Raw genomic sequence first — 24528 nt, 5'->3', positions numbered from 1 at the left:
TTTTTTTTTCTTTTACGAATTCACTATTTTATTGATCTTTGACTTCTCGCTTGGCCCGAGCTTATTTTGTTTTTAATCCCGGATACAATTTCCTTTCGAAACACGTAGCCACATATGAAAGGATTGACTGAGTATGGAGGAAAAAATTACAGAACACTCTTTGAAATTTTAGCATATTAATGAGAACTTAAAACAACTTTCTCTATGTTAAAAAAAAAGCTAGAGCGGCCCACATATATGTGCTGTACGAGTGTTGCGTCCATAAACAAAAGGGTTGGGAAGGGGAGTCAGTTTTATTACTGAAAATCTTTAATTAAATAAAAGCGGAGTTACAGAGTCCAAAAAGCAGTCCACGGGTAATCACTGATTTATTGGAAGATAACGTTTCACGCTTGAAAATAAGGAAACCAGCTATAACAAGTCAACGAAGTACGACGCAAGATTCAATTGAAAAATCTTAATTCGAAATTGGATCTCGAAAACAAAGTATCGATCAATCAAGCCATCTATCTTTTTATCGATACTTAACTGTAAAAAGAAAGAAAAGAAAGAAAAATTGGACGTGGTACAATAGAGGTAACCATGTCAAAATAGTCACGATTGTCTTAGTTCAATATCCGAAGTCTACTAGGGCAAGAAGCGAAATGTTCGCATAAAAAAGGGTTAAACTTTGTCCAACTTGAGTCGTAACAAGGATTCTCCGCCCAGTCTTCATGTAGAACTGGAACTTCTTCGCGCCTTGGTCGACCTGAGCCACAGGAACGACAAAGAGATCCGCGCAGACGCTTACTGGGCCTTGTCGTACTTCACCGATCGCCCGTACTTACGAATGCATAAGGTTGTTAACGCCGGGGTCGTCCCGCGGCCTGTCGCTGTGCTGGACCACGTTGAGGTGGCCGTGATCACCCCCAATCTGAGAACGGTAAGGAAAGCCAAGAAGGAAGATCACTTGCTGCCCTACTAGCACACATTGTCCATAGGACGTCCATTGGATATCCGACGGTCCATTTTCCGTTTGTCCGTTTAGCGTTAGCTACGGATATCCTATGGATGGTATATTTTGATCCAGATAACGGTTGGTCGCGGATGGTCATACTGGGATGTCCTATGAATGTCCATCTGGTACCAATCTCGGATGTGAAGTCAGCCGTACATTCGTGATGAGTATTGATTATTGGACATCGTATGGATATCAGAATAAGGATCTGAAACGAACGATTAATTTCACATCCCAGATTGGTACCGATGGACATCCATAGGACATCCCAGTATGGACCGTGTTTCCTTGATCCAAACATTCCATCCATAGGATATCCGTAGCTGACGCTAAACAGACGGACGGTTTTCGTTCACAGGATATCCATAGAACGTCCTGTGGACATTGTGTGCTAGTAGGGAAGCTTGAATATCCCCTTTGTTTCATATTGATAAGAACAAGTGTAGCATTGATGCATAACACTGGCATGGCATTCAGGAGTCCCGGGTTCGATCCCCGTTAAAGTTAGATCTTTTAATTTTTCCCAAATTTTTAACTGATACCAAAAACGTCCGTTTTTTGGACGTCCATGGATATCCCAAGTTGGACGTCCACAGGAGAGGACATTAGTATATCCTTTAAACATCCATAGGACGTCCAACTGGGACATCCAACTGGATCGGCTCTGACATCCATAGGATATCCTATGGATATCTCTGTGCTAGTAGGGTGAAGAGACGTAACCTGGAAACTATTGATAAACAGTTTCCAGAAGTCAAAGCCTTATGGCAAAGGAGGTGCCATTTAGACGAAAAGAATAATGTCCTGACAAAGGCTGTCGTCAGTGCTGGGGCTGTTGGCGGCTCCATTTCCCTGTTGGGGTCACCTCATCTCAAATCTAATAATTTTTCATCTTACTTGCACAGGAAATAAAGAGGAGGAAACGTACTGAGGTGTATGCTGAGTTGCGAAAAATTCTTGATAGAGCCAAGAAGGAAGATCACTTGCTGAAGAGACGAAACCTTAAGAGTGATGATGAGCCCCTCAGCCCTCTCTAAGAACCAAATCGCATGGCTGCAGCCAACATGAACATTGAGGACTTAGTGAATGGTATGTGTTGACAGTTTTTTTTTCAAAATTGCTTCTTCTCACGTGTATTTCATTATCATGCAGGTATCGACAGTGGTGACGAGAACAAGGAAATCACTGCAACCCACGCTGCCCGTAATCCACCCATTGACATCCCCATCAATGCAAATGTTGTTCCGATTCAGGAGGTTGTTGACGCCGGGGTCGTCCCGCGGCCTGTCGCTTTGCTGGACCACGTTGTGGCGGCCGTGATCACCCCCACTCTGAGAACGGCAAGGAAAGCCAAGAAGGAAGATCACTTGCTGAAGAGACGTAACCTGGAAACTATTGATAAACAGTTTCCAGAAGTCAAAGCCTTATGGCAAAGGAGGTGCCATTTAGACGAACAGAATAATGTCCTGACAAAGGCTGTCGTCAGTGCTGGGGCTGTTGCCGGCTCCATTTCCCTGTTGGGGTCACCTCATCTCAAATCTAATATTTTTTCATCTTACTTGCACAGGAAATAAAGAGGAGGAAACGTACTGAGGTGTATGCTGAGTTGCGAAAAATTCTTGATAGAGCCAAGAAGGAAGATCACTTGCTGAAGAGACGAAACCTTAAGAGTGATGATGAGCCCCTCAGCCCTCTCTAAGAACCAAATCGCATGGCTGCAGCCAACATGAACATTGAGGAATTAGTGAATGGTATGTGTTGACAGTTTTTTTTTTTCAAAATTGCTTCTTCTCACGTGTATTTCATTATCATGCAGGTATCGACAGTGGTGACGAGAACAAGGAAATCACTGCAACCCACGCTGCCCGTAATCCACCCATTGACATCCCCATCAATGCAAATGTTGTTCCGATTCAGGAGGTTGTTGACGCCGGGGTCGTCCCGCGGCCTGTCGCTTTGCTGGACCACGTTGTGGCGGCCGTGATCACCCCCACTCTGAGAACGGCAAGGAAAGCCAAGAAGGAAGATCACTTGCTGAAGAGACGTAACCTGGAAACTATTGATAAACAGTTTCCAGAAGTCAAAGCCTTATGGCAAAGGAGGTGCCATTTAGACGAACAGAATAATGTCCTGACAAAGGCTGTCGTCAGTGCTGGGGCTGTTGCCGGCTCCATTTCCCTGTTGGGGTCACCTCATCTCAAATCTAATATTTTTTCATCTTACTTGCACAGGAAATAAAGAGGAGGAAACGTACTGAGGTGTATGCTGAGTTGCGAAAAATTCTTGATAGAGCCAAGAAGGAAGATCACTTGCTGAAGAGACGAAACCTTAAGAGTGATGATGAGCCCCTCAGCCCTCTCTAAGAACCAAATCGCATGGCTGCAGCCAACATGAACATTGAGGACTTAGTGAATGGTATGTGTTGACAGTTTTTTTTTCAAAATTGCTTCTTCTCACGTGTATTTCATTATCATGCAGGTATCGACAGTGGTGACGAGAACAAGGAAATCACTGCAACCCACGCTGCCCGTAATCCACCCATTGACATCCCCATCAATGCAAATGTTGTTCCGATTCAGGAGGTTGTTGACGCCGGGGTCGTCCCGCGGCCTGTCGCTTTGCTGGACCACGTTGTGGCGGCCATGATCACCCCCACTCTGAGAACGGCAAGGAAAGCCAAGAAGGAAGATCACTTGCTGAAGAGACGTAACCTGGAAACTATTGATAAACAGTTTCCAGAAGTCAAAGCCTTATGGCAAAGGAGGTGCCATTTAGACGAACAGAATAATGTCCTGACAAAGGCTGTCGTCAGTGCTGGGGCTGTTGCCGGCTCCATTTCCCTGTTGGGGTCACCTCATCTCAAATCTAATATTTTTTCATCTTACTTGCACAGGAAATAAAGAGGAGGAAACGTACTGAGGTGTATGCTGAGTTGCGAAAAATTCTTGATAGAGCCAAGAAGGAAGATCACTTGCTGAAGAGACGAAACCTTAAGAGTGATGATGAGCCCCTCAGCCCTCTCTAAGAACCAAATCGCATGGCTGCAGCCAACATGAACATTGAGGACTTAGTGAATGGTATGTGTTGACAGTTTTTTTTTCAAAATTGCTTCTTCTCACGTGTATTTCATTATCATGCAGGTATCGACAGTGGTGACGAGAACAAGGAAATCACTGCAACCCACGCTGCCCGTAATCCACCCATTGACATCCCCATCAATGCAAATGTTGTTCCGATTCAGGAGGTTGTTGACGCCGGGGTCGTCCCGCGGCCTGTCGCTTTGCTGGACCACGTTGTGGCGGCCGTGATCACCCCCACTCTGAGAACGGTAAGGAAAGCCAAGAAGGAAGATCACTTGCTGAAGAGACGTAACCTGGAAACTATTGATAAACAGTTTCCAGAAGTCAAAGCCTTATGGCAAAGGAGGTGCCATTTAGACGAAAAGAATAATGTCCTGACAAAGGCTGTCGTCAGTGCTGGGGCTGTTGCCGGCTCCATTTCCCTGTTGGGGTCACCTCATCTCAAATCTAATATTTTTTCATCTTACTTGCACAGGAAATAAAGAGGAGGAAACGTACTGAGGTGTATGCTGAGTTGCGAAAAATTCTTGATAGAGCCAAGAAGGAAGATCACTTGCTGAAGAGACGAAACCTTAAGAGTGATGATGAGCCCCTCAGCCCTCTCCAAGAACCAAATCGCATGGCTGCAGCCAACATGAACATTGAGGACATAGTGAATGGTATGTGTTGACAGTTTTTTTTTCAAAATTGCTTCTTCTCATGTGTATTTCATTATCATGCAGGTATCGACAGTGGTGACGAGAACAAGGAAATCACTGCAACCCACGCTGCCCGTAATCCACCCATTGACATCCCCATCAATGCAAATGTTGTTCCGATTCAGGAGGTTGTTAACGCCGGGGTCGTCCCGCGGCCTGTCGCTTTGCTGGACCACGTTGTGGCGGCCGTAATCACCCCCACTCTGAGAACGGTAAGAGGAAAGAAGTCTGTATGAAGTCCGTGTAATAAAAAGGGAGCCGGGTACAAGCAAGACCGTATCCTACGCTTGAGCTCTACACACTGGCTCACATAACGGGGGGGAGGGGGAGACATCATTGCCAGGTCATTCCATGTTCTTTGTTTTCGGATTTTTTTTTCTTTTGTTGTTTTCTTTTTTTTTGCATTGTGATTTGATTACGGGCTGGGTTCTGACATGGCAAATGGGGAAAGCATGACATTATAACAGAGGATGGAAAGAAAGAAACTTAGGGGTCGATAAACATAATGCGAGTTCATTTTTGTTGGATCTGTTGCGGATTCGGGCAGAGCGACGGGGGGCTTCGGCTGTCGGTGTGGCTGGACCATCCGGCGTCAGCGAATTGGGGGTGGAAGTCGTTGAAGGTTGTGCTGGGCGATCCGGTGGGCCATGAACCGATGGTGCTGGTGTCGCCAAAGGGTAGTGACGACGCAAAAGGCGACGATTGCGGCGTAAGAGCCGACCAGCTGGGGTCTTGATTAAATAATCGCGGAATGGGCCGGTTTCGACGATGATACCAGGGGTTGACCAGCGTTTATTTAAGTGGTTCTGGATGACGACGGAATCACCGATGGAAAACGGAGGGAGAGGGTGCGCGCGCTGGTTGAAATGAGCTGCATGAAGAGTGCGGGCGCGCAAGGCCTGCTTCTCAAGTTGTACGGCCGATTTTTGTCATTGGGGTGCGAATGCGCGGCGGTGGGCCGGAAGGCAATCTCTGACGGGCCGATTAAAAACTAGCTGGGCGGGTGAAGCTCCACCAGAAAGTGGTGCGTTGCGGTAGAGTAGGAGGCCTTTGCTGAATTGGTCCATGTCGAAAGAGCCCGCCGACCACGATCCGCGGATGAGCTTTTTCATGCTCTTTACGGACACCTCCACAAAGCCGTTAGATTGTGGGTACCCTGCCGAGGAAGTGCCGTGGCTGATGCCCCATTCACGAAGAAAGGACTGAAATTCGTCTGCAGTGAACTGGGGCCCGCCGTCCGACCAAAATTTGATTGGTGCACCCGCGCCAAAGGCAAAGAAGGAGCGGAGAGCGTCGACCACCTTGCGTGCAGAGGTGTTTTTGTCCGGGAATGGGACGACGTGGGGCCATCCGCTGAATTGGTCTGCGATAATTAAAAAATCGCGACCGTTGTGGCATCTGAGGTCGGCATGGATAAACTCGAACGGCCGCGATGCTTTCTGGTGGGGCAGCAAAGGTTCCGGCGGGTGTGAGGGAAGATGTTCAGTGCAAGTGGGACAAGCACGGGCCGCGGTGATGATCTCGCTGTCCATGGACGGCCAATACATGGTTTGACGGGCCCGTTGCCGTAACTTTGTTGCGCCCTGGTGCATCAAGATAAGATTTTTGAGGACCTCACGACGAACGGCCTCTGGAATGACGACACGGCAGCCCATCACGATGATATCGTCGTCTTTGTCGATGGCGAGGAGGCTTCTGACGCACCAGAAAGGACGAAGGGGCAGCGGTTAGTTGCATTTCTCGTTGGGAAAACCGGTTCGGATGACGTCACGTAAAGCAATCATGACAGGGTCAACCGCGGCGGCAGCTGACACCTTGTCGAGGAGCGGGTCGCTCGTGCAGGGGTCTGATCCGTCGATGGTGGATATCAGCGCCACACGGGTGGAGAATGATGTTGGGCCTTCCGCCAGTTCATCCACTGGATATGCGGGGCGGATAGGCGAACGCGAGAGGGCGTCGGCCATTAGATTCTCCTTCCCAGGGATCCAGCGGGCTGTGAATGCATAACGCTGCATTTTTAGGCGTAGGCGCAGGATCCGTGGGTTTTCGAGTTTGTCCAAGTTGTAATAGTTTAAGATCGGGATGAGCGGCCGATGATCCGTGAGGAGGAGGAATGATCGGAGGCCTTCCAAAAACTGCCGGCACTTTTGCATGGCCCAGGCTGCACCCAGGCACTCCAGCTCGATCATGGCGTAGCGTGTCTCCGCGTCGGATAGAAAACGTGATCCGGCCTGGACCACGTTCCACTTCCCATTGGGATTTTGTTGACGGAGGATAAAACCAAGACCTCTCAGGCGGGAGGCATCGACATGGAGGGCCGTGGGTAGTGCTGGGTTGTAAAAGGACAGCTCGGCGGAAGACGACAATTCGGAGCGGGTAGCGTTGAAGGCGGCGTCGTGCTGTGTTGTCCATTCCCACTGGAAATTTTTTTTAGGAGGGGGGAAAGGGGGGCGAGTGCCGCTGCTAAGTTGTCGGAGAAATTGCCCATCTGCTGGCACAGACCGTGGAATGCTCTCATCTCCGTGATGTTGGTGGGGGTAGGAAATCGACTGATGGCCGATTAGAGTTCGGCTGGAAGCCGGTGTTGCTCAGGATATAGCCGCCGAACAGAACGGACGGCTGGGCAAATTGGATTTTACCGGTGTTGATGGCGATTTGGTTGTCGGCAGCGCGCTGGAACACTTGTTGGACGAGAGAAATGTGCTCCTCGTATGTCTCGGAGAATATGAGGATGTCTTCAATTATCCGACGGCAATTTGGAATATCATCGAATACAGCCGAAACGCGTCGGCTGTAGTCATCACCGGCGTGGCAAACACCGAAAGGCAACCGGCGGTACATGTAGCGGCCGAACGGGGTTGAGAAGGTGGTCATCGTCGCTGACTCGTCGTCTAATGGCACCTGGTGGTATCCTTTTAACGCGTCGATGACGGTGAAAAAGCGCATCCCGGCCGGAATCGAGCGGACGGCCTGGAACGGGGTGGCAGTTTCGAATGTTGGTCGGACGATGAAGGCGTTAAGGGGGGTAAAATCGACACATACGCGTATGCTGCCGTCCTTTTTCGGAGCGATGACCATAGGGTGGACCCATGCTGTCGGCTCGGTGACCTTGCAGATGATTTGTTGCTCCTCGAGCGAATCCAGCTCTGTTTTGAGTTTTGGGAGCAACGGGACGGAGACTGGTCGCGAACCTCTCATCGCGGATGGTATGGCACCGTCGGCTAACTGGAAGTGGCAGGGAGGGCCTACCATGGGGCGACATACACCGTCGAAGATGAGGGGATGGGCAGCCATTAAATATTTCAGCTTATTAGCTTTCTCTAAATCCGTAGGATGGGCTGTGATTTGCTGAACCTGCGTTTCTTTTGATAGAACTGGTTGCTGGAAATTTTTAGAAACGTGAATGGTGGTAAGTACTGGCGTGCCTCCGTTGACAGGTCCTACGCTGATGGTTGCCTGGAAGGTGCCAAATGACGTTATGGCATCGCCAGTCGCCGTTACGGCTCGCGTTGTGATGGGGCAAAGTGGAGTCGCGACGAATCGCGATTAGTGAAGTGCATGTGGTACGGCATCAATCGAGGCGCCCGTGTCGGGCAGGAAGAGCACTGCTGTGGGCGTGTCGCTGTCGGCGGGCGAGACGCTGGTTTCAATAAGTTCCCCTGGTAAAATGGATCCGATGACGATACTTCCCGCTGTCTCGGGTTTCGAAGATTTTCGTGAGCAGACTTTTTGAAAATGACCTATTATGCCACAACCACCACATTCTTTTCCATTGGCTGGGCATTCAGACTTTGGGTGGAACGAATCGGCTCCGCAGTTCCAAAATCCGTGTGGTGGGGCACCTGCTGGTGGGCCACGCCGGAAGTTGCGTTGGAAAGCTGGGTGCGGGGAACGATCAGCGGACTTTGAGTCGGTTTTGGCGGTATTGTTTTTGATTTGCTGGATAGATGGTGGATCGTTTTGCCGCAGGTTAGCTGCCTGCATTAGTGTTGCTTCGGCCGTGCGCAGTGTTGTTAAAGCGTTGTTGAGGGATAGTGTAGCGCCTTCCTGCAACAACTTACGCCGAACTTCATCACTGTGGACGCCGTAAATGATTTGGCCCAACAACCGGGTGTCCTGGCATTTGTTGCAGCAATCCGTGTTGAATTCGCATTTTTGTGCGAGATCGCGCAGCTCGCAAACCCAACTGTCTACCGATTCTTTTTCACGTTGGATACGAAGGGCAAATTGTTGGCGCCAAACGTGGCAATTCCCCCCAGCGTTACACCGTTCACGAAGTTTGCCGATGATAATATCGGGGTCACCAAGTTCGATATCAGACAAGCCCATCGTGCAGATGGCCTGTAAAGTAGGCTTCGATAAGCAGGACAGCAGGATATTTGCCTTATAGGACACGCGGTCCGCTTGGGGAAGGGCTGTATCGATGGTAGATAAGGCCAAAAATATAGTCCACTGGCGCTGCCAGAGCTCAAAGGCGTCCTTATATTCGTCAAAATCGAACGGAGGCGGGGAGCCGTAGGGCTTAAATGGCTTCGGGGGCATGGTGGACGACGAAGATCAGATGCGCCCAACACGGAGGGTGACCGCAGGCGGGGACGCGCAAAGAAAAAAACCGATCACACAAAAACAAAATGGCGGATGAAAAAATGTGCTGCGGGATATGGCTGAGTTTGAGTACGATGTAGTCTGTGATGCGTCACAACACAAAGGGTAATATAATTCACATCCACATTTTAGGTAAGGGTACACAGTGTAAATGGAGAAACACGGGGTTGTATCAAGTCCGTGTAATAAGAAGGGAGTCGGGTACAAGCAAGACCGTATCCTACGCTTGAGCTCTACACACTGGCTCACATAACGAGGGGAAGGGGGAGACATCATTGCCAGGTCATTCTAGTAAGGAAAGCCAAGAAGGAAAATCACTTGCTGAAGAGACTTAACCTGGAAACTATTGATAAACAGTTTCCAGAAGTCAAAGCCTTATGGCAAAGGAGGTGCCATTTAGACGAAAAGAATAATGTCCTGACAAAGGCTGTCGTCAGTGCTGGGGCTGTTGCTGGCTCCATTTCCCTGTTGGGGTCACCTCATCTCAAATCTAATATTTTTTCATCTTACTTGCACAGGAAATAAAGAAGAGGAAACGTACTGAGGTGTATGCTGAGTTGCGAAAAATTCTTGATAGAGCCAAGAAGGAAGATCACTTGCTGAAGAGACGAAACCTTAAGAGTGATGATGAGCCCCTTTGCCCTCTCCAAGAACCAAATCGCATGGCTGCAGCCAACATGAACATTGAGGACATAGTGAATGGTATGTGTGGACAGATTTGTTTTCAAAATTGCTTCTTCTCACGTGTATTTCATTATCATGCAGGTATCAACAGTGGTGACGAGAACAAGGAAATCACTGCAATAACCCACGTTGCCCGTAAAATCTTCAGCAGGGAACGTAATCCACCCATTGACATCCCCATCAATGCTAATGTTGTTCCGATTCAGGAGGTTGTTGACGCCGGGGTCGTCTCGCGGCCTGTCGCTTTGCTGGACCACGTTAAGGTAGCCGTGATCATCCCCACTCTAAGAACGGTAAGGAAAGCCAAGAAGGAAGATCACTTGCTGAAGAGACGAAACCTTAAGAGTGATGATGAGCCCCTCAGCCCTCTCCAAGAACAAAATCGCATGGCTGCAGCCAACATGAACATTGAGGACATAGTGAATGGTATGTGTTGACAGTTTTTTTTTTCAAAATTGCTTCTTTTCACTTGCATTTCATTATCATTCAGGTATCGACAGTGGTGACGAGAACAAGGAAATCACTGCAACCCACGCTGCCCGTAATCCACCCATTGACATCCTCATCAATGCAAATTTTCCGAAGCTGGTGGAGTTGTTCAATCGTAACAAGTATGTCTAGTGTCTGTCTTGGTTTCTGAACATTTCCTAATGGTGTTTCTATGTTTCAGCCCCGATCTTCAGTTTGAGTCAGCCTGGGCTCTCACAAACAGTGCTTCAGGCACATCTGACCAGACAAACGCTGTCGTCAGTGCTGGGGCTGTTGCTGGCGTCATTCCCCCGTTGGGGTCACCTCGTCCAGTTGTGGCCGAGCCAGCTGTTTGTGCTCTCGGCAACATCGCCGGAGACGGACCAGAGCTTCGAAGCGATTTTTTATCCTATTCTTGCTTTTGCTTTTCTTGTCTTGATTTCTTTTAAGCGTTTCTTTTTTTCCCGTCTATTATTATTTTCCCACTCTTTCTCTCTGTAATATTCTATCGTAGAGACACAATAGAAAAAGAATCAGCGCCATCATGCGGACTTAGCGGAAACAACGACAAATCAGTCTGTCGTCTCGAACATCTGGTCCGTCTCCTACCCATCCCATCTTCAAGTTCTTCAACCTCTTCAAGTTTTTGCGGGGATTGATTTGTCGTTGTTTCCGCGAAGGCCGCATGATGGGGGGTAATTAGAATTGTACTTAGATGAATGAGAGAAGACCCTAAGGGTCTTCTCCCCGCCCTTCTTTTTTGGATCCCTCCCAAACATTCAATTGGTTTTTTCTTTATGTTTTTAATTTTTTGTATTCAGAATCCAGCCGCCTAGAAACGCTAAGGATTCTAACAGGCGTTACGGGCAGAAATGATAGTTTGGCTCGAGTTTCGCTAAAGGCTGGGAGAGGTCCATCGCATCAACAATTATACCTGGTTTGTTTATGTTTCACATGTTGTCATTCGGAATTCCTTGGCTTTATGATTGTCTGTTTTTTCCTGGTTCTCAGGTTTTTTTCGCAATCTCTGACTCATGTGTAAAGAAATATCTGTTGTGTTCAGTTTGTTATATTTTTCCCACCCAACCACCCTAGAGAAATTTGTTTTGGAAATAAGTCTGAAGGAAATAGGGTGGAAAGGACAGAAGAAAGGTGCGAAAGAGGTGCGGTAACCTTCCAGACCTTGTCTTCCCTTTGTCTATGTGTCCTTGTCTTTTTTTGTTTTGTTCTTTAAATAAGCTAATTTGGTAGAAATAAAATATGTCTACACCCTTAGGGTCTTCTCTCATTCATCTAAGTACAATTCTAATTACCCATCGGGATCACTACGTGATCCCTCTGGTAATTCTCAATTGTACAGGATGTTAAGAAACCAATAGCACTTTTTTTTTTAGTTAAACTCTTTCCATACCTTTGCGATAGGCTACTAAAACATAAATCCGTCCGAAACAAATTTGATTTTTCTGAAGTATTTTCATTCAATTTAATTCTTCGTCGAATATACAATGATACTTAAGCAGTTTTTAAAATGTTGTTAGTTTGACAAACTACTCCGATGGGTTATTAAAAGAATTGAGACCAACTAATTCTTCAACGAGTGTAGAGCCCGCCAGTTCCGCTCTCCAGGAATGGATCGGAACTGTAAGATAGGCATCCTTGAGGTCTAATTTTACCATCCAGTCCCCCTCCCTCAGCAGAAAACGGACCGACTGCAAATTTTCCATCTTAAAATGTTCGTATCTGATAAATTTGTTTAAAGGCTTGAGGTTTAAAATGGGCCTGAAACCCCCCATCTTTTTAGGGATAACAAAAAGAGAACAAATAAAACCCTCCGAGTCGTCTGTTACTTCCTTGATGGCCCCTTTCAAAACCAAATCTTTTACTTCCTGATCGCATACTGCTTCCATTTCTTTGGACATAGGAATCGGAGAAGGTATGGAATTTTGCCGCGGCTGCTTAAGAAAATCTAACGTCACCCCTGTAGCCACCGAATTCAAAACCCATTTATCGTCCGTAATTAATTCCCAGCTACTTGCAAATTTTAACAACCTAGCCCCCACATTAATACTAGATGCAATAGACTGGTCGGGGAAAGAATTTAACACTAAATCATACCTTTGACCGATGCGTGACCAGCTATCGCCCGCTCCTCTCGCTCCTCTGAACCGACCTCGTCTACCGCCATTGCTGCTTGCTGGTTCTCTTTGACGCTGGTAGGGGTGTTGGAATGGGGCTGGCTCTCTAACCAATCGTCCTCGACCAGCTGGCCTATGAGACGGCAATGCACGACCTGCTGATCGCACTGCCGCATCCTTCTGTGCCAACGTCGCGTCCTGAGTGGCCTCCTTCAACATGGCATCAAGAAACTTTCCAGTGAACAGTTTCTCCCTAGCCTCTGGACCAACCGCGAACGCTTCCGGCCCAGCCAGAAGAAACTGAAAGGACGGCTCCACGAGGCTCACCACCGACTTTCTTCTTTCTTTCGTCACATACAGCCATGCTCTCGCCCATTGGCGCAGTGCTGACCTGACTGAATCTTTTGCTGCTTCAACCGCGATCTCTCCCTCTTCTAGAGCCGATACACGCGCATACAAGTCAATAAGTGGCGGAGCCACGTCACAAATCTTATGCTGCAACGCCACTAAAACTTCTTCCGCACAATTCACATTCCTTAGCACCTCCTTGTCCTTCGCTCGCCGCTGCATGAAATTATCTAACTTGGGGGGCCGAATCTCAAATGATTCCTCCGCAAATTTCAAGGGAAAACGCTTCGAGATTGCTTTCGACTCCTCTCCTGACATACCTTTTGTCAACCATGCAGTAAGTTCGTCGCAAATCTGGGCTGAAACTGTATACGGCGCATCTTGGGAGGGAGAGGCCGGACGTGGCTGATGTGGCTGCTGCTGCGGCGGCGGATGACGCGGACTCGGTTGAGGCGGAGGAGTTTCACGCTGAATTGGCTGCTGTTGGGGAAGAGCTTCACCCAATGCCTCTTCACGACGAGGTGGCCTCCATGGCCGATTATTTTCTCTCTGATCATTCTCCAAGCCTCCTTCATCTTCCGATCTATACTCATAGAAATCCTCCTCTCTCTCCTGATAAAACTGAGGTTCTACTTCTGGACGGTACTGCTCTTCTGGACGGTACTGCTCTTCTGGACGGTACTGCTCTTCTGGACGGTACTGCTCTTCTGGACGGTACTGCTCTTCTCTTGGAACGAACTGCTCTTCCTGACGGAAGCCAGGCTCAAAATACTCACGCCTCAACTCTCGTTCCCTAAAGTACCCTTCCTGATAATCACCAAAATCGTACTGATACCTGGGGTCCCGGCGGATCGGCGATCTTTCCCTAACAGCTGGGAATCTATCGACTGGTCCGTACTGATACTCAAGAAAATTCTGTTCTTGAAAACCACGAAAATCGTTAGGGCGGCCACGTGGCCCGAAAAAACCCCTATTTCTAGACATCTTTACTTGGTGGTAGCTAAAATAAGTCTGTAGGAAATAGGGTGGAAAGGACAGAAGAAAGGTGCGAAAGAGGTGCGGTAACCTTCCAGACCTTGTCTTCCCTTTGTCTATGTGTCCTTGTCTTTTTTTGTTTTGTTCTTTAAATAAGCTAATTTGGTAGAAATAAAATATGTCTACACCCTTAGGGTCTGAAGCGAATGAAATTCGCTGTACAATTACAGGATTTTTAAGCGACCGATAAAAGAATATTGTTACGCTCAAATCAGCATATGGCCTAATTCACACTTGAAGTGAGGTCACTATAAATGAAATCGATCACTCTGCCGACTCCCTTTTACACAAGAGCCGGTACAGAATGATAAACTGTCACTGTTGGTGCCTATCTAACCTTACTACACCAACAGCGTCCATTAACTACACCGAATTAAGGACACGTAGCAACAACGGACGAAAACATGGTGCTAGGTTAACACTCCGAACTAGACTGACCGTCACCGAGAGTCCGAGAGGGGGAGCAAGGTTAAAGAGAAGAAGGCCAAGAAGCAAGGTTAAACAAGGTGACAAACTACATTAGGCCACCTAGGGTTAAGTAATTAAACCATTAACCCCACAATCGATAGAGGGCTGAAACGATCGTGACAATATAACAAATAACTGGGACAGAAAAAAAAATGTAATATGGGAATTTTTTACCTAAATCTATGTCCCTGAGAATATCCGTTGCGCTTAAATAATTAATGTGTCAGCTTCTAAAGCTATTTAATATTAATTATTACTTTAGCAATGAGCAATTAGCAAATGAGTAAACCTACTCAGTAAATGATGGCGGCTGCACGAGTCAAAATAAAAAATACCTGCACAAGTTCACAATATTCGTTATACATTCCAGTATATATTTCCGAGTCTGAATCGGTAATTTACACTAGCAGCATCATAGTTGACGGTACACTAGTGCACAAAATCAGAAATCCTTGAAGAAGAGAAGGGAGAAATATAGAAACCCGAATTGTTAGAAAACGTACCGGTTTTTAAATTTCATGAATCTTAGACTGAACTCTGAAAATTTAGAAATTCGTTGATAATTGGAGCAACAAGCTCCGGATGCGTCAAATGTGTGTGATGTTTCCCTTCCATTTCGACGTAGCGGACACATTTTGATTGAGTTCGAAGAGCTTCGACATGTTCTCGGTAGTTCTCTGCGGGTTCGTAATACGGACCTTCGCTGAATTTAATGATCAGAACATCGGCCGTGACTTTACGCGCTAAAATAACTTGATCTTCCTTGGGAATAAAAGCCAATGGGGCCGCGAGAATACGTCGATCCCGACTGAAAACGTAGCCATCCTCGAATTTTTTCAAGCCTCTCTTACACAGGATTCGACAGGCTTTGTCATCGAGCGAGCCGAACGTACCACTAACCCATCGCTCCACTGCTGACTCGTAGCTTATGGGTTGTTCCGGTCCAGAGATGATGGCGTCTTCGTACTTGAGTAACTTTCCGATCGTTTTGCGCAAACGTACATCGACGGTTGCCGGAATCGTTGGTGTAGCACGGATGATATCCAAGCAGACAACTTTTTCCACTTTCTCTGGAAACTGCATTTCGAATTGTGCCGTTACGCATTTTGCGGATATTCAAATTTCACTTCAATATATACTGATTGTTACCACTCCTGCGTAAAGCATCGCTGTCGCGCCACCCAAACTGTGGACTAGAAAGGAAACCTTTTGCCATTGAAAACGTTTCATTAATCTTTCCACCGCCACAAGAGTGTCGATATAATTATAAGCGATGTCGGGTGGGAAGTGATCACTAAGTCCGTGACCTGGGCTGTAGAAATGAATCAAAGAAAAAATATGTTAATTAATGGAAATGATTTCATTATTCGGGATTATTTACATGTCTACAGCGACAATCCTTAAATCTTTTGGAAGAAGAGGTATTAAAGTGTCGAATGTCCCAGAGTTGTCTAACCAACCGTGGATAGCAATGACTGGTCGACCGTTTGCAGGACCCCAAACTTTGGCTTCAATGATGTTCCATACCCAGCAAAAGAAAAGTAGGGCAAGATAACAAATTTACTTAACGTTAGAATTTAATCAGCTTTATTGTGTTTCACCTGCTACTTTTCCCCAAGTCATTTGAATCTCGATTTCTTCAGGAGAAGAAGATGAAGATATATTTGTATTGGGATTATTTGAAATGGTTGGAGATGACAAACCGCGCGGGATTATGTGCTGCATTCGAAACAATAATTTTTTTTCGTCTTCATTCGCCATTCTCTAAAGTTCTAGCAGTTGGAAATTTTGTTTCTTGGTTTTTGAAGTTTGCTAAAAGCGTGAAAGGGTCATAAACTTTTTTAATGAATCTATAAGTTAAGTTATTACCTACTGAAGGCAAACAGATGAAAGAGACAGGTCAATTTTGTGTACGTGTTGTCTCTCCTTATTGTATGTGATTTGCGCTTATCGCATAGTCTAGTCGAGTTATTTAACAATTTTATCCCTGTCAATATATAAACAATAGTAAATATTCTGATGCGTTTGGTTTTAAAATATGAAGTCAAGATAACAGTTATACAGCTATCTTTAATTTGTATTAGACGATGTGACGTTGATTAAAAGAGTGTTCCTGATAAGTTTTTTCTTTTTTTTTTCTTTTACGAATTCACTATTTTATTGATCTTTGACTTCTCGCTTGGCCCGAGCTTATTTTGTTTTTAATCCCGGATACAATTTCCTTTCGAAACACGTAGCCACATATGAAAGGATTGACTGAGTATGGAGGAAAAAATTACAGAACACTCTTTGAAATTTTAGCATATTAATGAGAACTTAAAACAACTTTCTCTATGTTAAAAAAAAAGCTAGAGCGGCCCACATATATGTGCTGTACGAGTGTTGCGTCCATAAACAAAAGGGTTGGGAAGGGGAGTCAGTTTTATTACTGAAAATCTTTAATTAAATAAAAGCGGAGTTACAGAGTCCAAAAAGCAGTCCACGGGTAATCACTGATTTATTGGAAGATAACGTTTCACGCTTGAAAATAAGGAAACCAGCTATAACAAGTCAACGAAGTACGACGCAAGATTCAATTGAAAAATCTTAATTCGAAATTGGATCTCGAAAACAAAGTATCGATCAATCAAGCCATCTATCTTTTTATCGATACTTAACTGTAAAAAGAAAGAAAAGAAAGAAAAATTGGACGTGGTACAATAGAGGTAACCATGTCAAAATAGTCACGATTTTCTTAGTTCAATATCCGAAGTCTACTAGGGCAAGAAGCGAAATGTTCGCATAAAAAAGGGTTAGAAATTATAACAAATTTAATTGTCTCACATAGTGGAACATAGCTCTAAGAGTAATAAGGTATGAAATACTAATCCACAAACTGCAACTTTTCAAACTAATTCAACATTGCTTTACTTACAATTAGATGTTTGGAAGGGAATGGAATTTTCGTGTGACCTTAAGGACTACTCCGGGTGAATGTGTTGGTGTGGTGGGCAACTGCCATCAGCTAGGAAATTGGAACCATCAAAATGGAATTCTCTTGACTAAAAGTATAATCAACTCGTCTGACGGGTAAGCCAAAATATATATACGTGTAACTTAAAACAACATTTTTAACTGAAGTATATTATATAATAATCATCCCTGATATTTTAATATATAATTTGATTATGATATTTTAATTTACCCTTGTTTAACATATAGAAATGAGATTTGGCAGGGAACCACTCAACTACCAGTCGATCAGGAAGTGCACTTTCGCTACTTTACTTGCATCGTGTTGGATCATCATTTAGAAGAAAATGAAGTAAATGGAAGGGTTTTGATTATGAGGAGATGGGAGACTAACATCTCACCAAGGATCATCAAAATTAACAGTATTAAAACTAAATTAATTGAGTCAAATTAATTTTTGAATAAATGGTTTGTTTGCTTTGCTTATTAAGGTTCTCAAAATGATCTTATTCATATTGATCTCTTTGGAACTTACAATGGAGAAACACGAGTGGATCGAGGCTGGCTAACGAAAGAGACTGTTGTTCAACTCAAGTTATACAACGACCCCATTCGCATGTGGAAGAAGTCTCTTCATGGGAAATCTGTAATCTTTTTTTTTTTATTTTTTTATATTTGTGTTAAAAACAAATCTATATCTATGCTCTTTTGCTTTTGTTATTTGAATCTACAGTTTCGAGTGAAAGTAACCCCTGTTGACGTTGACTTTCCTTGCAACAATACAGTACGAGACGGTGGTGTCGATGAAAGTTGGGATGTGCAAGACGTCCGTAATGCTGTGAAATCCTGGCCACTGATTGAAGTTGCTGTAAGAGTGTTTTTATGCAATCTGTATTCATTTGCCAATTCCAAAATTCGAATAATTTGATGATTTGCCTTATTTTTCAGTCAATGAGTAGTGCCGATTGCGAGTTCCAGCGTCAACAACAATTTGGCGAGTTGATGGATCGCGGTTCCTACCTCATTTTTCAAGCTCAAGTTACTAGACCCGAGTCGGTGGTAAGTTGACGCATTTTTTAATGGAACGCGTATGCAATATGGTTTATTTCTCTTGTGCTTGGCAGACATTTCTAGTGGACTTTTACGCCCATAACTCATCCGGATTGGATTCGTCGGAGCATATTGGATTTTGTTACGTCCTGCAGAACAACATGACCCAGAGTGAAGGCAGTGCCACGGTGCCCATTACCAGTCCGAAGCACCTAGCTATCGGCCAACTTAAAGGTACCTGCCCTGGCCAGCAGCGTCACTGTGGCGTTGTCAAAATACCTTTGAAATTATAGTGGATTATCTGATCGTGCGGCCCATGAACGGATTCGAATGCGACATGTCCATCTCGTTTGCTCGTCATTGGAAGCATTCGTGGCGCGGCCTGGAAGTTGGACACCGTGGTGCCGGTAGCTCCTTCAAGGAGGCCTTAAAAAGGTGATTGACAAGCCATCTATTTATGACATGAAAGCTTTGACATTTAAAAAAAATTTTGGTCCTTGGCATTTGTTAACGAATGTATAGTTGTTCCTCAATTCGTGAGAATACCATAGCTTCGTTAGCTCACGCTGCCGAACATGGAGCTGACATGATAGAGTTTGACGTCCAGCTGTCCAAGGACATGGTACCTGTAATTTACCATGATTTCTACGTCTATACGGCCATGATGAGGAAATTAGGCAAAGATGAATGTGGTAACGGCGCCAGTGAAGGTCCTTTTGATATGCTTCACCTGCCCATCAAGGAGCTGACGTTAGCTCAGTTGCAGAAACTTAAAATTTATCACGTCAAAGAAAACAGTCGCGTACCCAAGCTCAATGACGACGATTTCGATGATCATCAGCCATTCCCTACGCTGCAGCGTGCCTTGGAGCATTTGGATCCACATGTCGGATTCAATGTTGAAATCAAGTGGACTATGCAACTTAAGGTTGGACCATTTTCACCTCATTGATTTTCTCTTCATTAACTTTTGAGGGGATGATTTTTTTTTTAATATCTAGGATGGATCGTTTGAGCTCAACAATCCGTTCGAACTCAATGTGTACCTGGATACGATCCTGAAACCAGTTTTGATGTACGGTGGGTCTCGAAAAATTATCTTTTCGTGTTTCCATCCGGACATTTGCACCGTGTAAGTTTCGCTTGTAAAGTCTGGCCTGAAAGTAGGCATTGATGTAATAACCTTTTTTCCCCCTTCGGTAAAGGTTAAGAATGAAGCAGAACAAATATCCAGTTATGTTCCTCACTCAGGGTATCACGGCGAAATTTGCCGACTACCACGATCCGCGTACCCACAACATCCCGACGGGCGTGCACTTTGTTTTATCCATAGGAATACTGGTACACCAAGCTTAGCCGTCAAATGATGCCCAAAGTCAAGTTGTCTTAACAAATCGATCGACTTATTTCCCCCGCAGGGTTTGTGCGTTCATTCTGAAGATATTCTGCGCGATCCTACCCAAGTGGCTTTAGTTCAAAGTCGAGGATTGATCCTGTTCTGCTGGGGAGAGGATAACAACGACCAGGCCACTATTCGCTACTTGAAGAACTTGGGCCTCAACGGCATCATCTACGACAAAATCGACGTGCACAGCGCCAAAGAAACGAAAGAGTCTATTTTCCTCGTCGAGGCCAGACAGGAGCAAAAAGAATTGATCAAAATTGCGTCGTCGACTTCATCCAGTTCCTAAATTCTATTTAGATTTGGCTTCCTTCAATACCGTCGCGTTTGCATCGTTCGGCTTGCGTTTTCACTCGTTATTAGTCTTCTACTTTTTTCTTCTTCTTCTTCTTTAATTAACAAAGTTCTTTTCCAAAAAGAAAATTCTAGTGCATTCCGGGTGCAAGAAAAACAAAATTAAAATGAGGAAAGTTTGTGCGTCCCGGTTTATGTTTTCAGTGTGTGTGTGTTTTCAGAAACCAACAAAACAAAAAACAATAAACAATAGCTTCCTGTTATTTCGTGGCGTGGCAACATCAAAATAGTGTATTAATAATGTCAAAACCCAATGTTTAATAACAATAAAAATAAGAGGGTGCCGGAGATGATGAATATCGTTACTCTATTTTTTAATATATATATATAATATATAATCATGTATCTTTAGAAGTCGGTAAAAGTAGAACCCATATAAGAGAATGATTGATAATTAAGAAAGATTGAAAGAGGTGGTGGATAGAGAAAGAGTTGACGACGGCATTTTTCTTTGCTGCTTAATTAGAGGATGGCGTTTAATAGACATTTAAGGTTAGAAGATAGAGTAATATATATAGTAGTTGTTGGAACACGTACGTGTAAAACACAGGACATTGACGACTCCAGGTTTAAAAATTCAACCACCATTTTTGTTAATATTTGAAATGAATTTTTTCTTTCTTTTGTTTTTTCTTCTTTTTGGGGGAATCTGTTCTCGTCGGGTACATTTGTAGGGTAGTACATTTTTCTGGCGCCTTTTGGTTTGATGAATTCGGGTTTTCAGTTAATAATAATAAGATGGATCATTTCTTCGTTCTATTCAACTCAAGTCTATTTGGATTGACGTTTCACGGCTGCTGGCGTGGCCGGAGTGGGGTCGTCAAGGAAGAGCGGGTTCTTGACTTCCATTTCGCCCGTCTGTCAAGAAACAAAAGAATATCAAATAAAATACAAAAGACAAAAGAAAAAAAAAGAAACATCGTTAGCTCGTGACTTGAAGGGCTACGAGTAAAAGGATCATGTGATTACCGGCGCTAGTCCAGGACACTCGTAAACAGTGTAGTCTCCTTCTTCGTTATCTTCGTCGCTTTCTCCACCCGAATTGGAGCCGCGTCTATCGCATCCGGAATGACTGCCGAGTGGACGTTGGTGGGCGGCAAAGAAAAGAAAAGAAATTCGCATGAAATGATTCCGCATCTGTTTTTATTCCGCCACGTGATGCACGTGCGGAGCGCTGCACTGTATAAAAGCAAGGAGATAACGAACCTTTCGAGCGCTATGACTTGCTGTTTCTGGTGCTGGAAGTGGAACATGTGGGCAGAGTGAGCCAGTTTCTTGTCACCACTGCTGGCCATCGACTTTGGCGTTTTACCCAGAGCCCAGCTGCCAATCCCTCCGCCGGGAGTCGTCGAAGACGGAGAGGATTTCAGTGACGATTTACCACTCGGTGACGGACCTGGGCCGGTGATCCCGTAGGCTGGATATTCAACTTCTTGTGCCGCTTTGGCTCTTCTCTGCCATCTGTTGTCGGTTAATTAATCGATAGACTGTGACGTTTTCATTGATTTGTTTTGCCATGATGGATCACTTTGGCTTTTGATTGCACTCTATTGCTGACTGATATTTACAGTAAAATAAAGCTCTAAAGGTAATCAGATTATGTCGAATAACGCGTGATCCGTGCCGAGAAAACTCCCGTCAGGCAAACAAACTTAAAGAGATCAAAAAGGAAACATTTCTCTAATAGGTTCGTCTGCTCGATCGATAGAATAAAATGGCCCGGAAAGAAATATAGTTTGAGGTGCTCACTATTTCTTCCCGAGTGCATGCTGTGAATCCTACGCCTGAGTCGGCCTTATTACATACTTTTACGGAACAAGTCGACTGAAAGTCAAAACCCGAGGAACGACGAGGATGAAGCTCAAATTTGTGTTATTCAAGCACCGCCCCTGTTTATTTTTCTTGGCTGGGCTTTTAATCGACCCTTTTCAGCGTCGTCGTGCCCCTAATCCTCGTCTATTTACGTCTTAGAGATTGAACGTGACGTCTCCTTAGGCCAAGCCTTAGGCTTGGTGCAGGGAGGAGTCTGAACCCTCCCGTCTGATGTTTTGGAAGACCTGCCAATGGCGAATCCTTTCACAAGGACCTCGCATTGATCGAGGAAGGAAATTGGAACTCACCTATAGAAGCAGACTCCCAGGGCCAAGAGGGCTGCTACAACCGACGCAGTGCATCCGGCCACCAGAGCTGCAATCAATTAAGCCCGTGCGCGCACAATAAGTTGACGACGCCCGGAATAAGGAAATCATTTACAAAACATTTTTTAAAAAAAGGTTATTTTTTTTCTTCCCCTGTGCTGACGCCATCTCGAGTTGATTGGCTCTAAATTTGTTGCAATACCTGTGAGGTAAATGTCGGCCAGGGAGTCGTGAATGCGCTCAGTTTTCGCAGGGCTGACGATGGCGTGGGCGACGGGATCTCGTGAAATTCGCGATTCAACACTTTCATCCGCCTCTTCCTGGCTAGCAACGGCGGGAGAACTTTCCATAAACTTGCCCATTCCAGGGGCCGGCTGCTGCTGCTGCTGCTGAGACATTGTTACGGGCCCTTCGTCGAAGATGTCTGTCTCCTTTTGGCCGGCCATGCGGATATCATTAGAGCTCATTTGAAGAGGAATGGTCGACGGTACGGCTGTAAAGAATGGAAAGGACGACCGGACACATTAGATTATAACGGCTGGACTCGTTCACCGATCGTGTTAGTATTTCGCAAAATGGCTTCTCTTGTCCGAGCGAGGGGACACAAGAGAAAATAAAAGTGAAATGAGGATTCAAATATCGAACCAAGATTCGTACCAGCCGGCTGGATAAGAGGATTAAAGGTCTTAATTTGTCGGACAGGTTGGTGGGGTGGACGCTGATTACGGAATCGGTCGTCATGGGGTCGATATGCAAAATTCTTTGGCTCCTGCTGCGGCTCTTGCTGCTGCTCCATTTTCGGCTGCAACGACATGTTATCCCCATCTTGTTCAGCATAATCGTCTTCATCCATTAATCGAATGTCTGTCAATTGCGGCAGTCGTTGACGAATGTGAGCGGTTTTCTGCTGCTGGGCGGCCTTCCATTTCAGATTGCGGACCAGTTCGTCTAAAAAGAGATCCTCCGGCCCGTTATTCGTATCTTCCACCGCATCTACACAACAACCATCGAAAAAACAAAAGAAAGGTTACATATGCCATTATTATAGCTAGTGACCTAAAACTTGAATGTCTAAGGTATATTATAGCAGATTAGTCATGTGTCCTTTTTTATATAACCAACTTGACGATGACGTCGTAACAGATGTCGTTGGTGTGTGCGGGCACAGCTGGTCGACCAGCAAACGCAGGGCTCCGAGTTATCGGTTCAGGGGGGGGGGGGGAAACAATCGAAATGAGAATGTCGTCGAGTGCTGCGACCGAATAGAGGACAAAAAGAAATGAAAGAGACGAACCTAGATAACTGCGATGCTGACTGCTGGCGATGACGAGGCAATGCTGCGTCGCGACCAGCAGGAAGGCCAGCAACCACCACCACCAACGGTTGACCATCGCCTTATCAAACGGCCGTGGGGTCACAACTGACGATGCAATAGCCAATCACCACTGCCACCACTGTAATCCCTTCTCCCCCAGCCCCCAACTCAACGTGTGCAACGAGTCAAAATGACACACACGACACAATAATGAAGACTAGACTCGAATCAGCAATGTCGCAATCACTGAAAAGTTTCAAGTGGCCATTATTTGGCACGGCACGAATCGAAGAAGGGAAATTTTTGGGGACGATATGTAGACCGTCGACGGCCGCTACTAAACTGCACGTAGATGGTGGGGGGAAAGAGTTGCCCAGGGTCGGTAGAAAGGCGAGCGGGTTCGGCGCAGAAGCCAAACGCGGGCGTTCGTGTAGGCGTTTCACTTTTTCCCTCTGTGTGTGTGTGTGTGTGTTTCCAACTCACTGCTGCTGCTGGGCTGAAATCACGATCAATACGACGAGTTGCTGCTGCACTGGCCCAGCAGAGTGGCTCCCAGTGAATGGATCAACACACATTATAGATACATATACGTATACCTGACGTCTTTTCGGAGCGAAACGAACGATGCGTGTGACAAAGCCAAACTGCCGGTTTTCGGGCTGTCGCTAAAACAATCGTGTTGTAACGACGATGGCGGTTGCTCGGCGTGTGCGCCCATTTCCCCCCGCGCTCTTTGATAATCATTTTCTCATGCGGGTTTGCTTTTTTTAAAAAAAATATTATTCTCGTTTATCTACAA

At 45.5% G+C, this 24528-nt stretch overlaps 7 protein-coding genes across 10 annotated transcripts; 2 read left to right on the top strand and 5 right to left on the bottom strand.

Moving 5' to 3' along the window:
- Nucleotides 1-643: 643 nt before the first annotated feature.
- Nucleotides 644-20564, top strand: LOC124193784 (glycerophosphocholine phosphodiesterase GPCPD1-like). Its single transcript, XM_046587752.1, has 13 exons — nt 644-662; nt 17310-17371; nt 17439-17587; nt 17720-17892; nt 17962-18116; nt 18204-18338; nt 18419-18529; nt 18595-18754; nt 18814-18955; nt 19043-19448; nt 19522-19652; nt 19726-19861; nt 19939-20564. Exons 3-13 carry the CDS (start codon nt 17439-17441, stop codon nt 20209-20211), a joined length of 1971 nt encoding a protein of 656 aa, XP_046443708.1. The 5' UTR covers nt 644-662; nt 17310-17371; the 3' UTR covers nt 20212-20564.
- On the bottom strand, nt 5705-6322 carry LOC124192159 (uncharacterized protein K02A2.6-like). The gene has a single exon (XM_046585345.1). It carries the CDS (start codon nt 6320-6322, stop codon nt 5705-5707), a length of 618 nt encoding a protein of 205 aa, XP_046441301.1.
- LOC124192151 lies at nt 7290-9317 on the bottom strand. The gene is made up of 2 exons (XM_046585332.1): nt 8343-9317; nt 7290-8231 (listed from the first exon to the last, which is right to left on the bottom strand). The coding sequence occupies exons 1-2, from the start codon at nt 9315-9317 to the stop codon at nt 7290-7292; spliced, it is 1917 nt and encodes a 638-aa protein (XP_046441288.1).
- On the top strand, nt 9316-11368 carry LOC124192053 (importin subunit alpha-1-like). The gene is made up of 6 exons (XM_046585195.1): nt 9316-9354; nt 9899-10082; nt 10146-10490; nt 10555-10675; nt 10735-10882; nt 11354-11368. The coding sequence occupies exons 1-6, from the start codon at nt 9316-9318 to the stop codon at nt 11366-11368; spliced, it is 852 nt and encodes a 283-aa protein (XP_046441151.1).
- On the bottom strand, nt 12123-14213 carry LOC124192042. Its single transcript, XM_046585185.1, has 3 exons — nt 12648-14213; nt 12361-12560; nt 12123-12241 (listed from the first exon to the last, which is right to left on the bottom strand). The coding sequence occupies exons 1-3, from the start codon at nt 13997-13999 to the stop codon at nt 12123-12125; spliced, it is 1671 nt and encodes a 556-aa protein (XP_046441141.1). The 5' UTR covers nt 14000-14213.
- Nucleotides 14872-16541, bottom strand: LOC124193819 (serine hydrolase-like protein). Of its 4 annotated transcripts, none has more exons than XM_046587804.1 (5): nt 16392-16541; nt 16120-16330; nt 15900-16026; nt 15668-15830; nt 14872-15595 (listed from the first exon to the last, which is right to left on the bottom strand). In XM_046587804.1, exons 2-5 carry the CDS (start codon nt 16277-16279, stop codon nt 15044-15046), a joined length of 1002 nt encoding a protein of 333 aa, XP_046443760.1. In that variant the 5' UTR covers nt 16280-16330; nt 16392-16541; the 3' UTR covers nt 14872-15043. The 4 variants fall into 4 exon arrangements, with proteins under 4 accessions (XP_046443760.1, XP_046443751.1, XP_046443774.1 ...); XM_046587795.1 differs by having other exon boundaries at nt 16388-16526; XM_046587818.1 differs by having other exon boundaries at nt 16120-16312; nt 16388-16488.
- Nucleotides 20480-24436, bottom strand: LOC124193801 (protein cab-1-like). The gene is made up of 7 exons (XM_046587773.1): nt 23709-24436; nt 23072-23407; nt 22617-22907; nt 22397-22463; nt 21483-21737; nt 21246-21348; nt 20480-21134 (listed from the first exon to the last, which is right to left on the bottom strand). The coding sequence occupies exons 1-7, from the start codon at nt 23803-23805 to the stop codon at nt 21048-21050; spliced, it is 1236 nt and encodes a 411-aa protein (XP_046443729.1). The 5' UTR covers nt 23806-24436; the 3' UTR covers nt 20480-21047.
- Nucleotides 24437-24528: the final 92 nt, after the last annotated feature.

This window comes from Daphnia pulex, chromosome 1 (genome assembly GCF_021134715.1).
Source record: "Daphnia pulex isolate KAP4 chromosome 1, ASM2113471v1".
NCBI classification, from domain to species: Eukaryota; Metazoa; Arthropoda; class Branchiopoda; order Diplostraca; family Daphniidae; genus Daphnia; species Daphnia pulex.
Note: the sequence above shows the minus strand (reverse complement) of the source record. Positions and strands in the feature narration are given on the sequence as shown.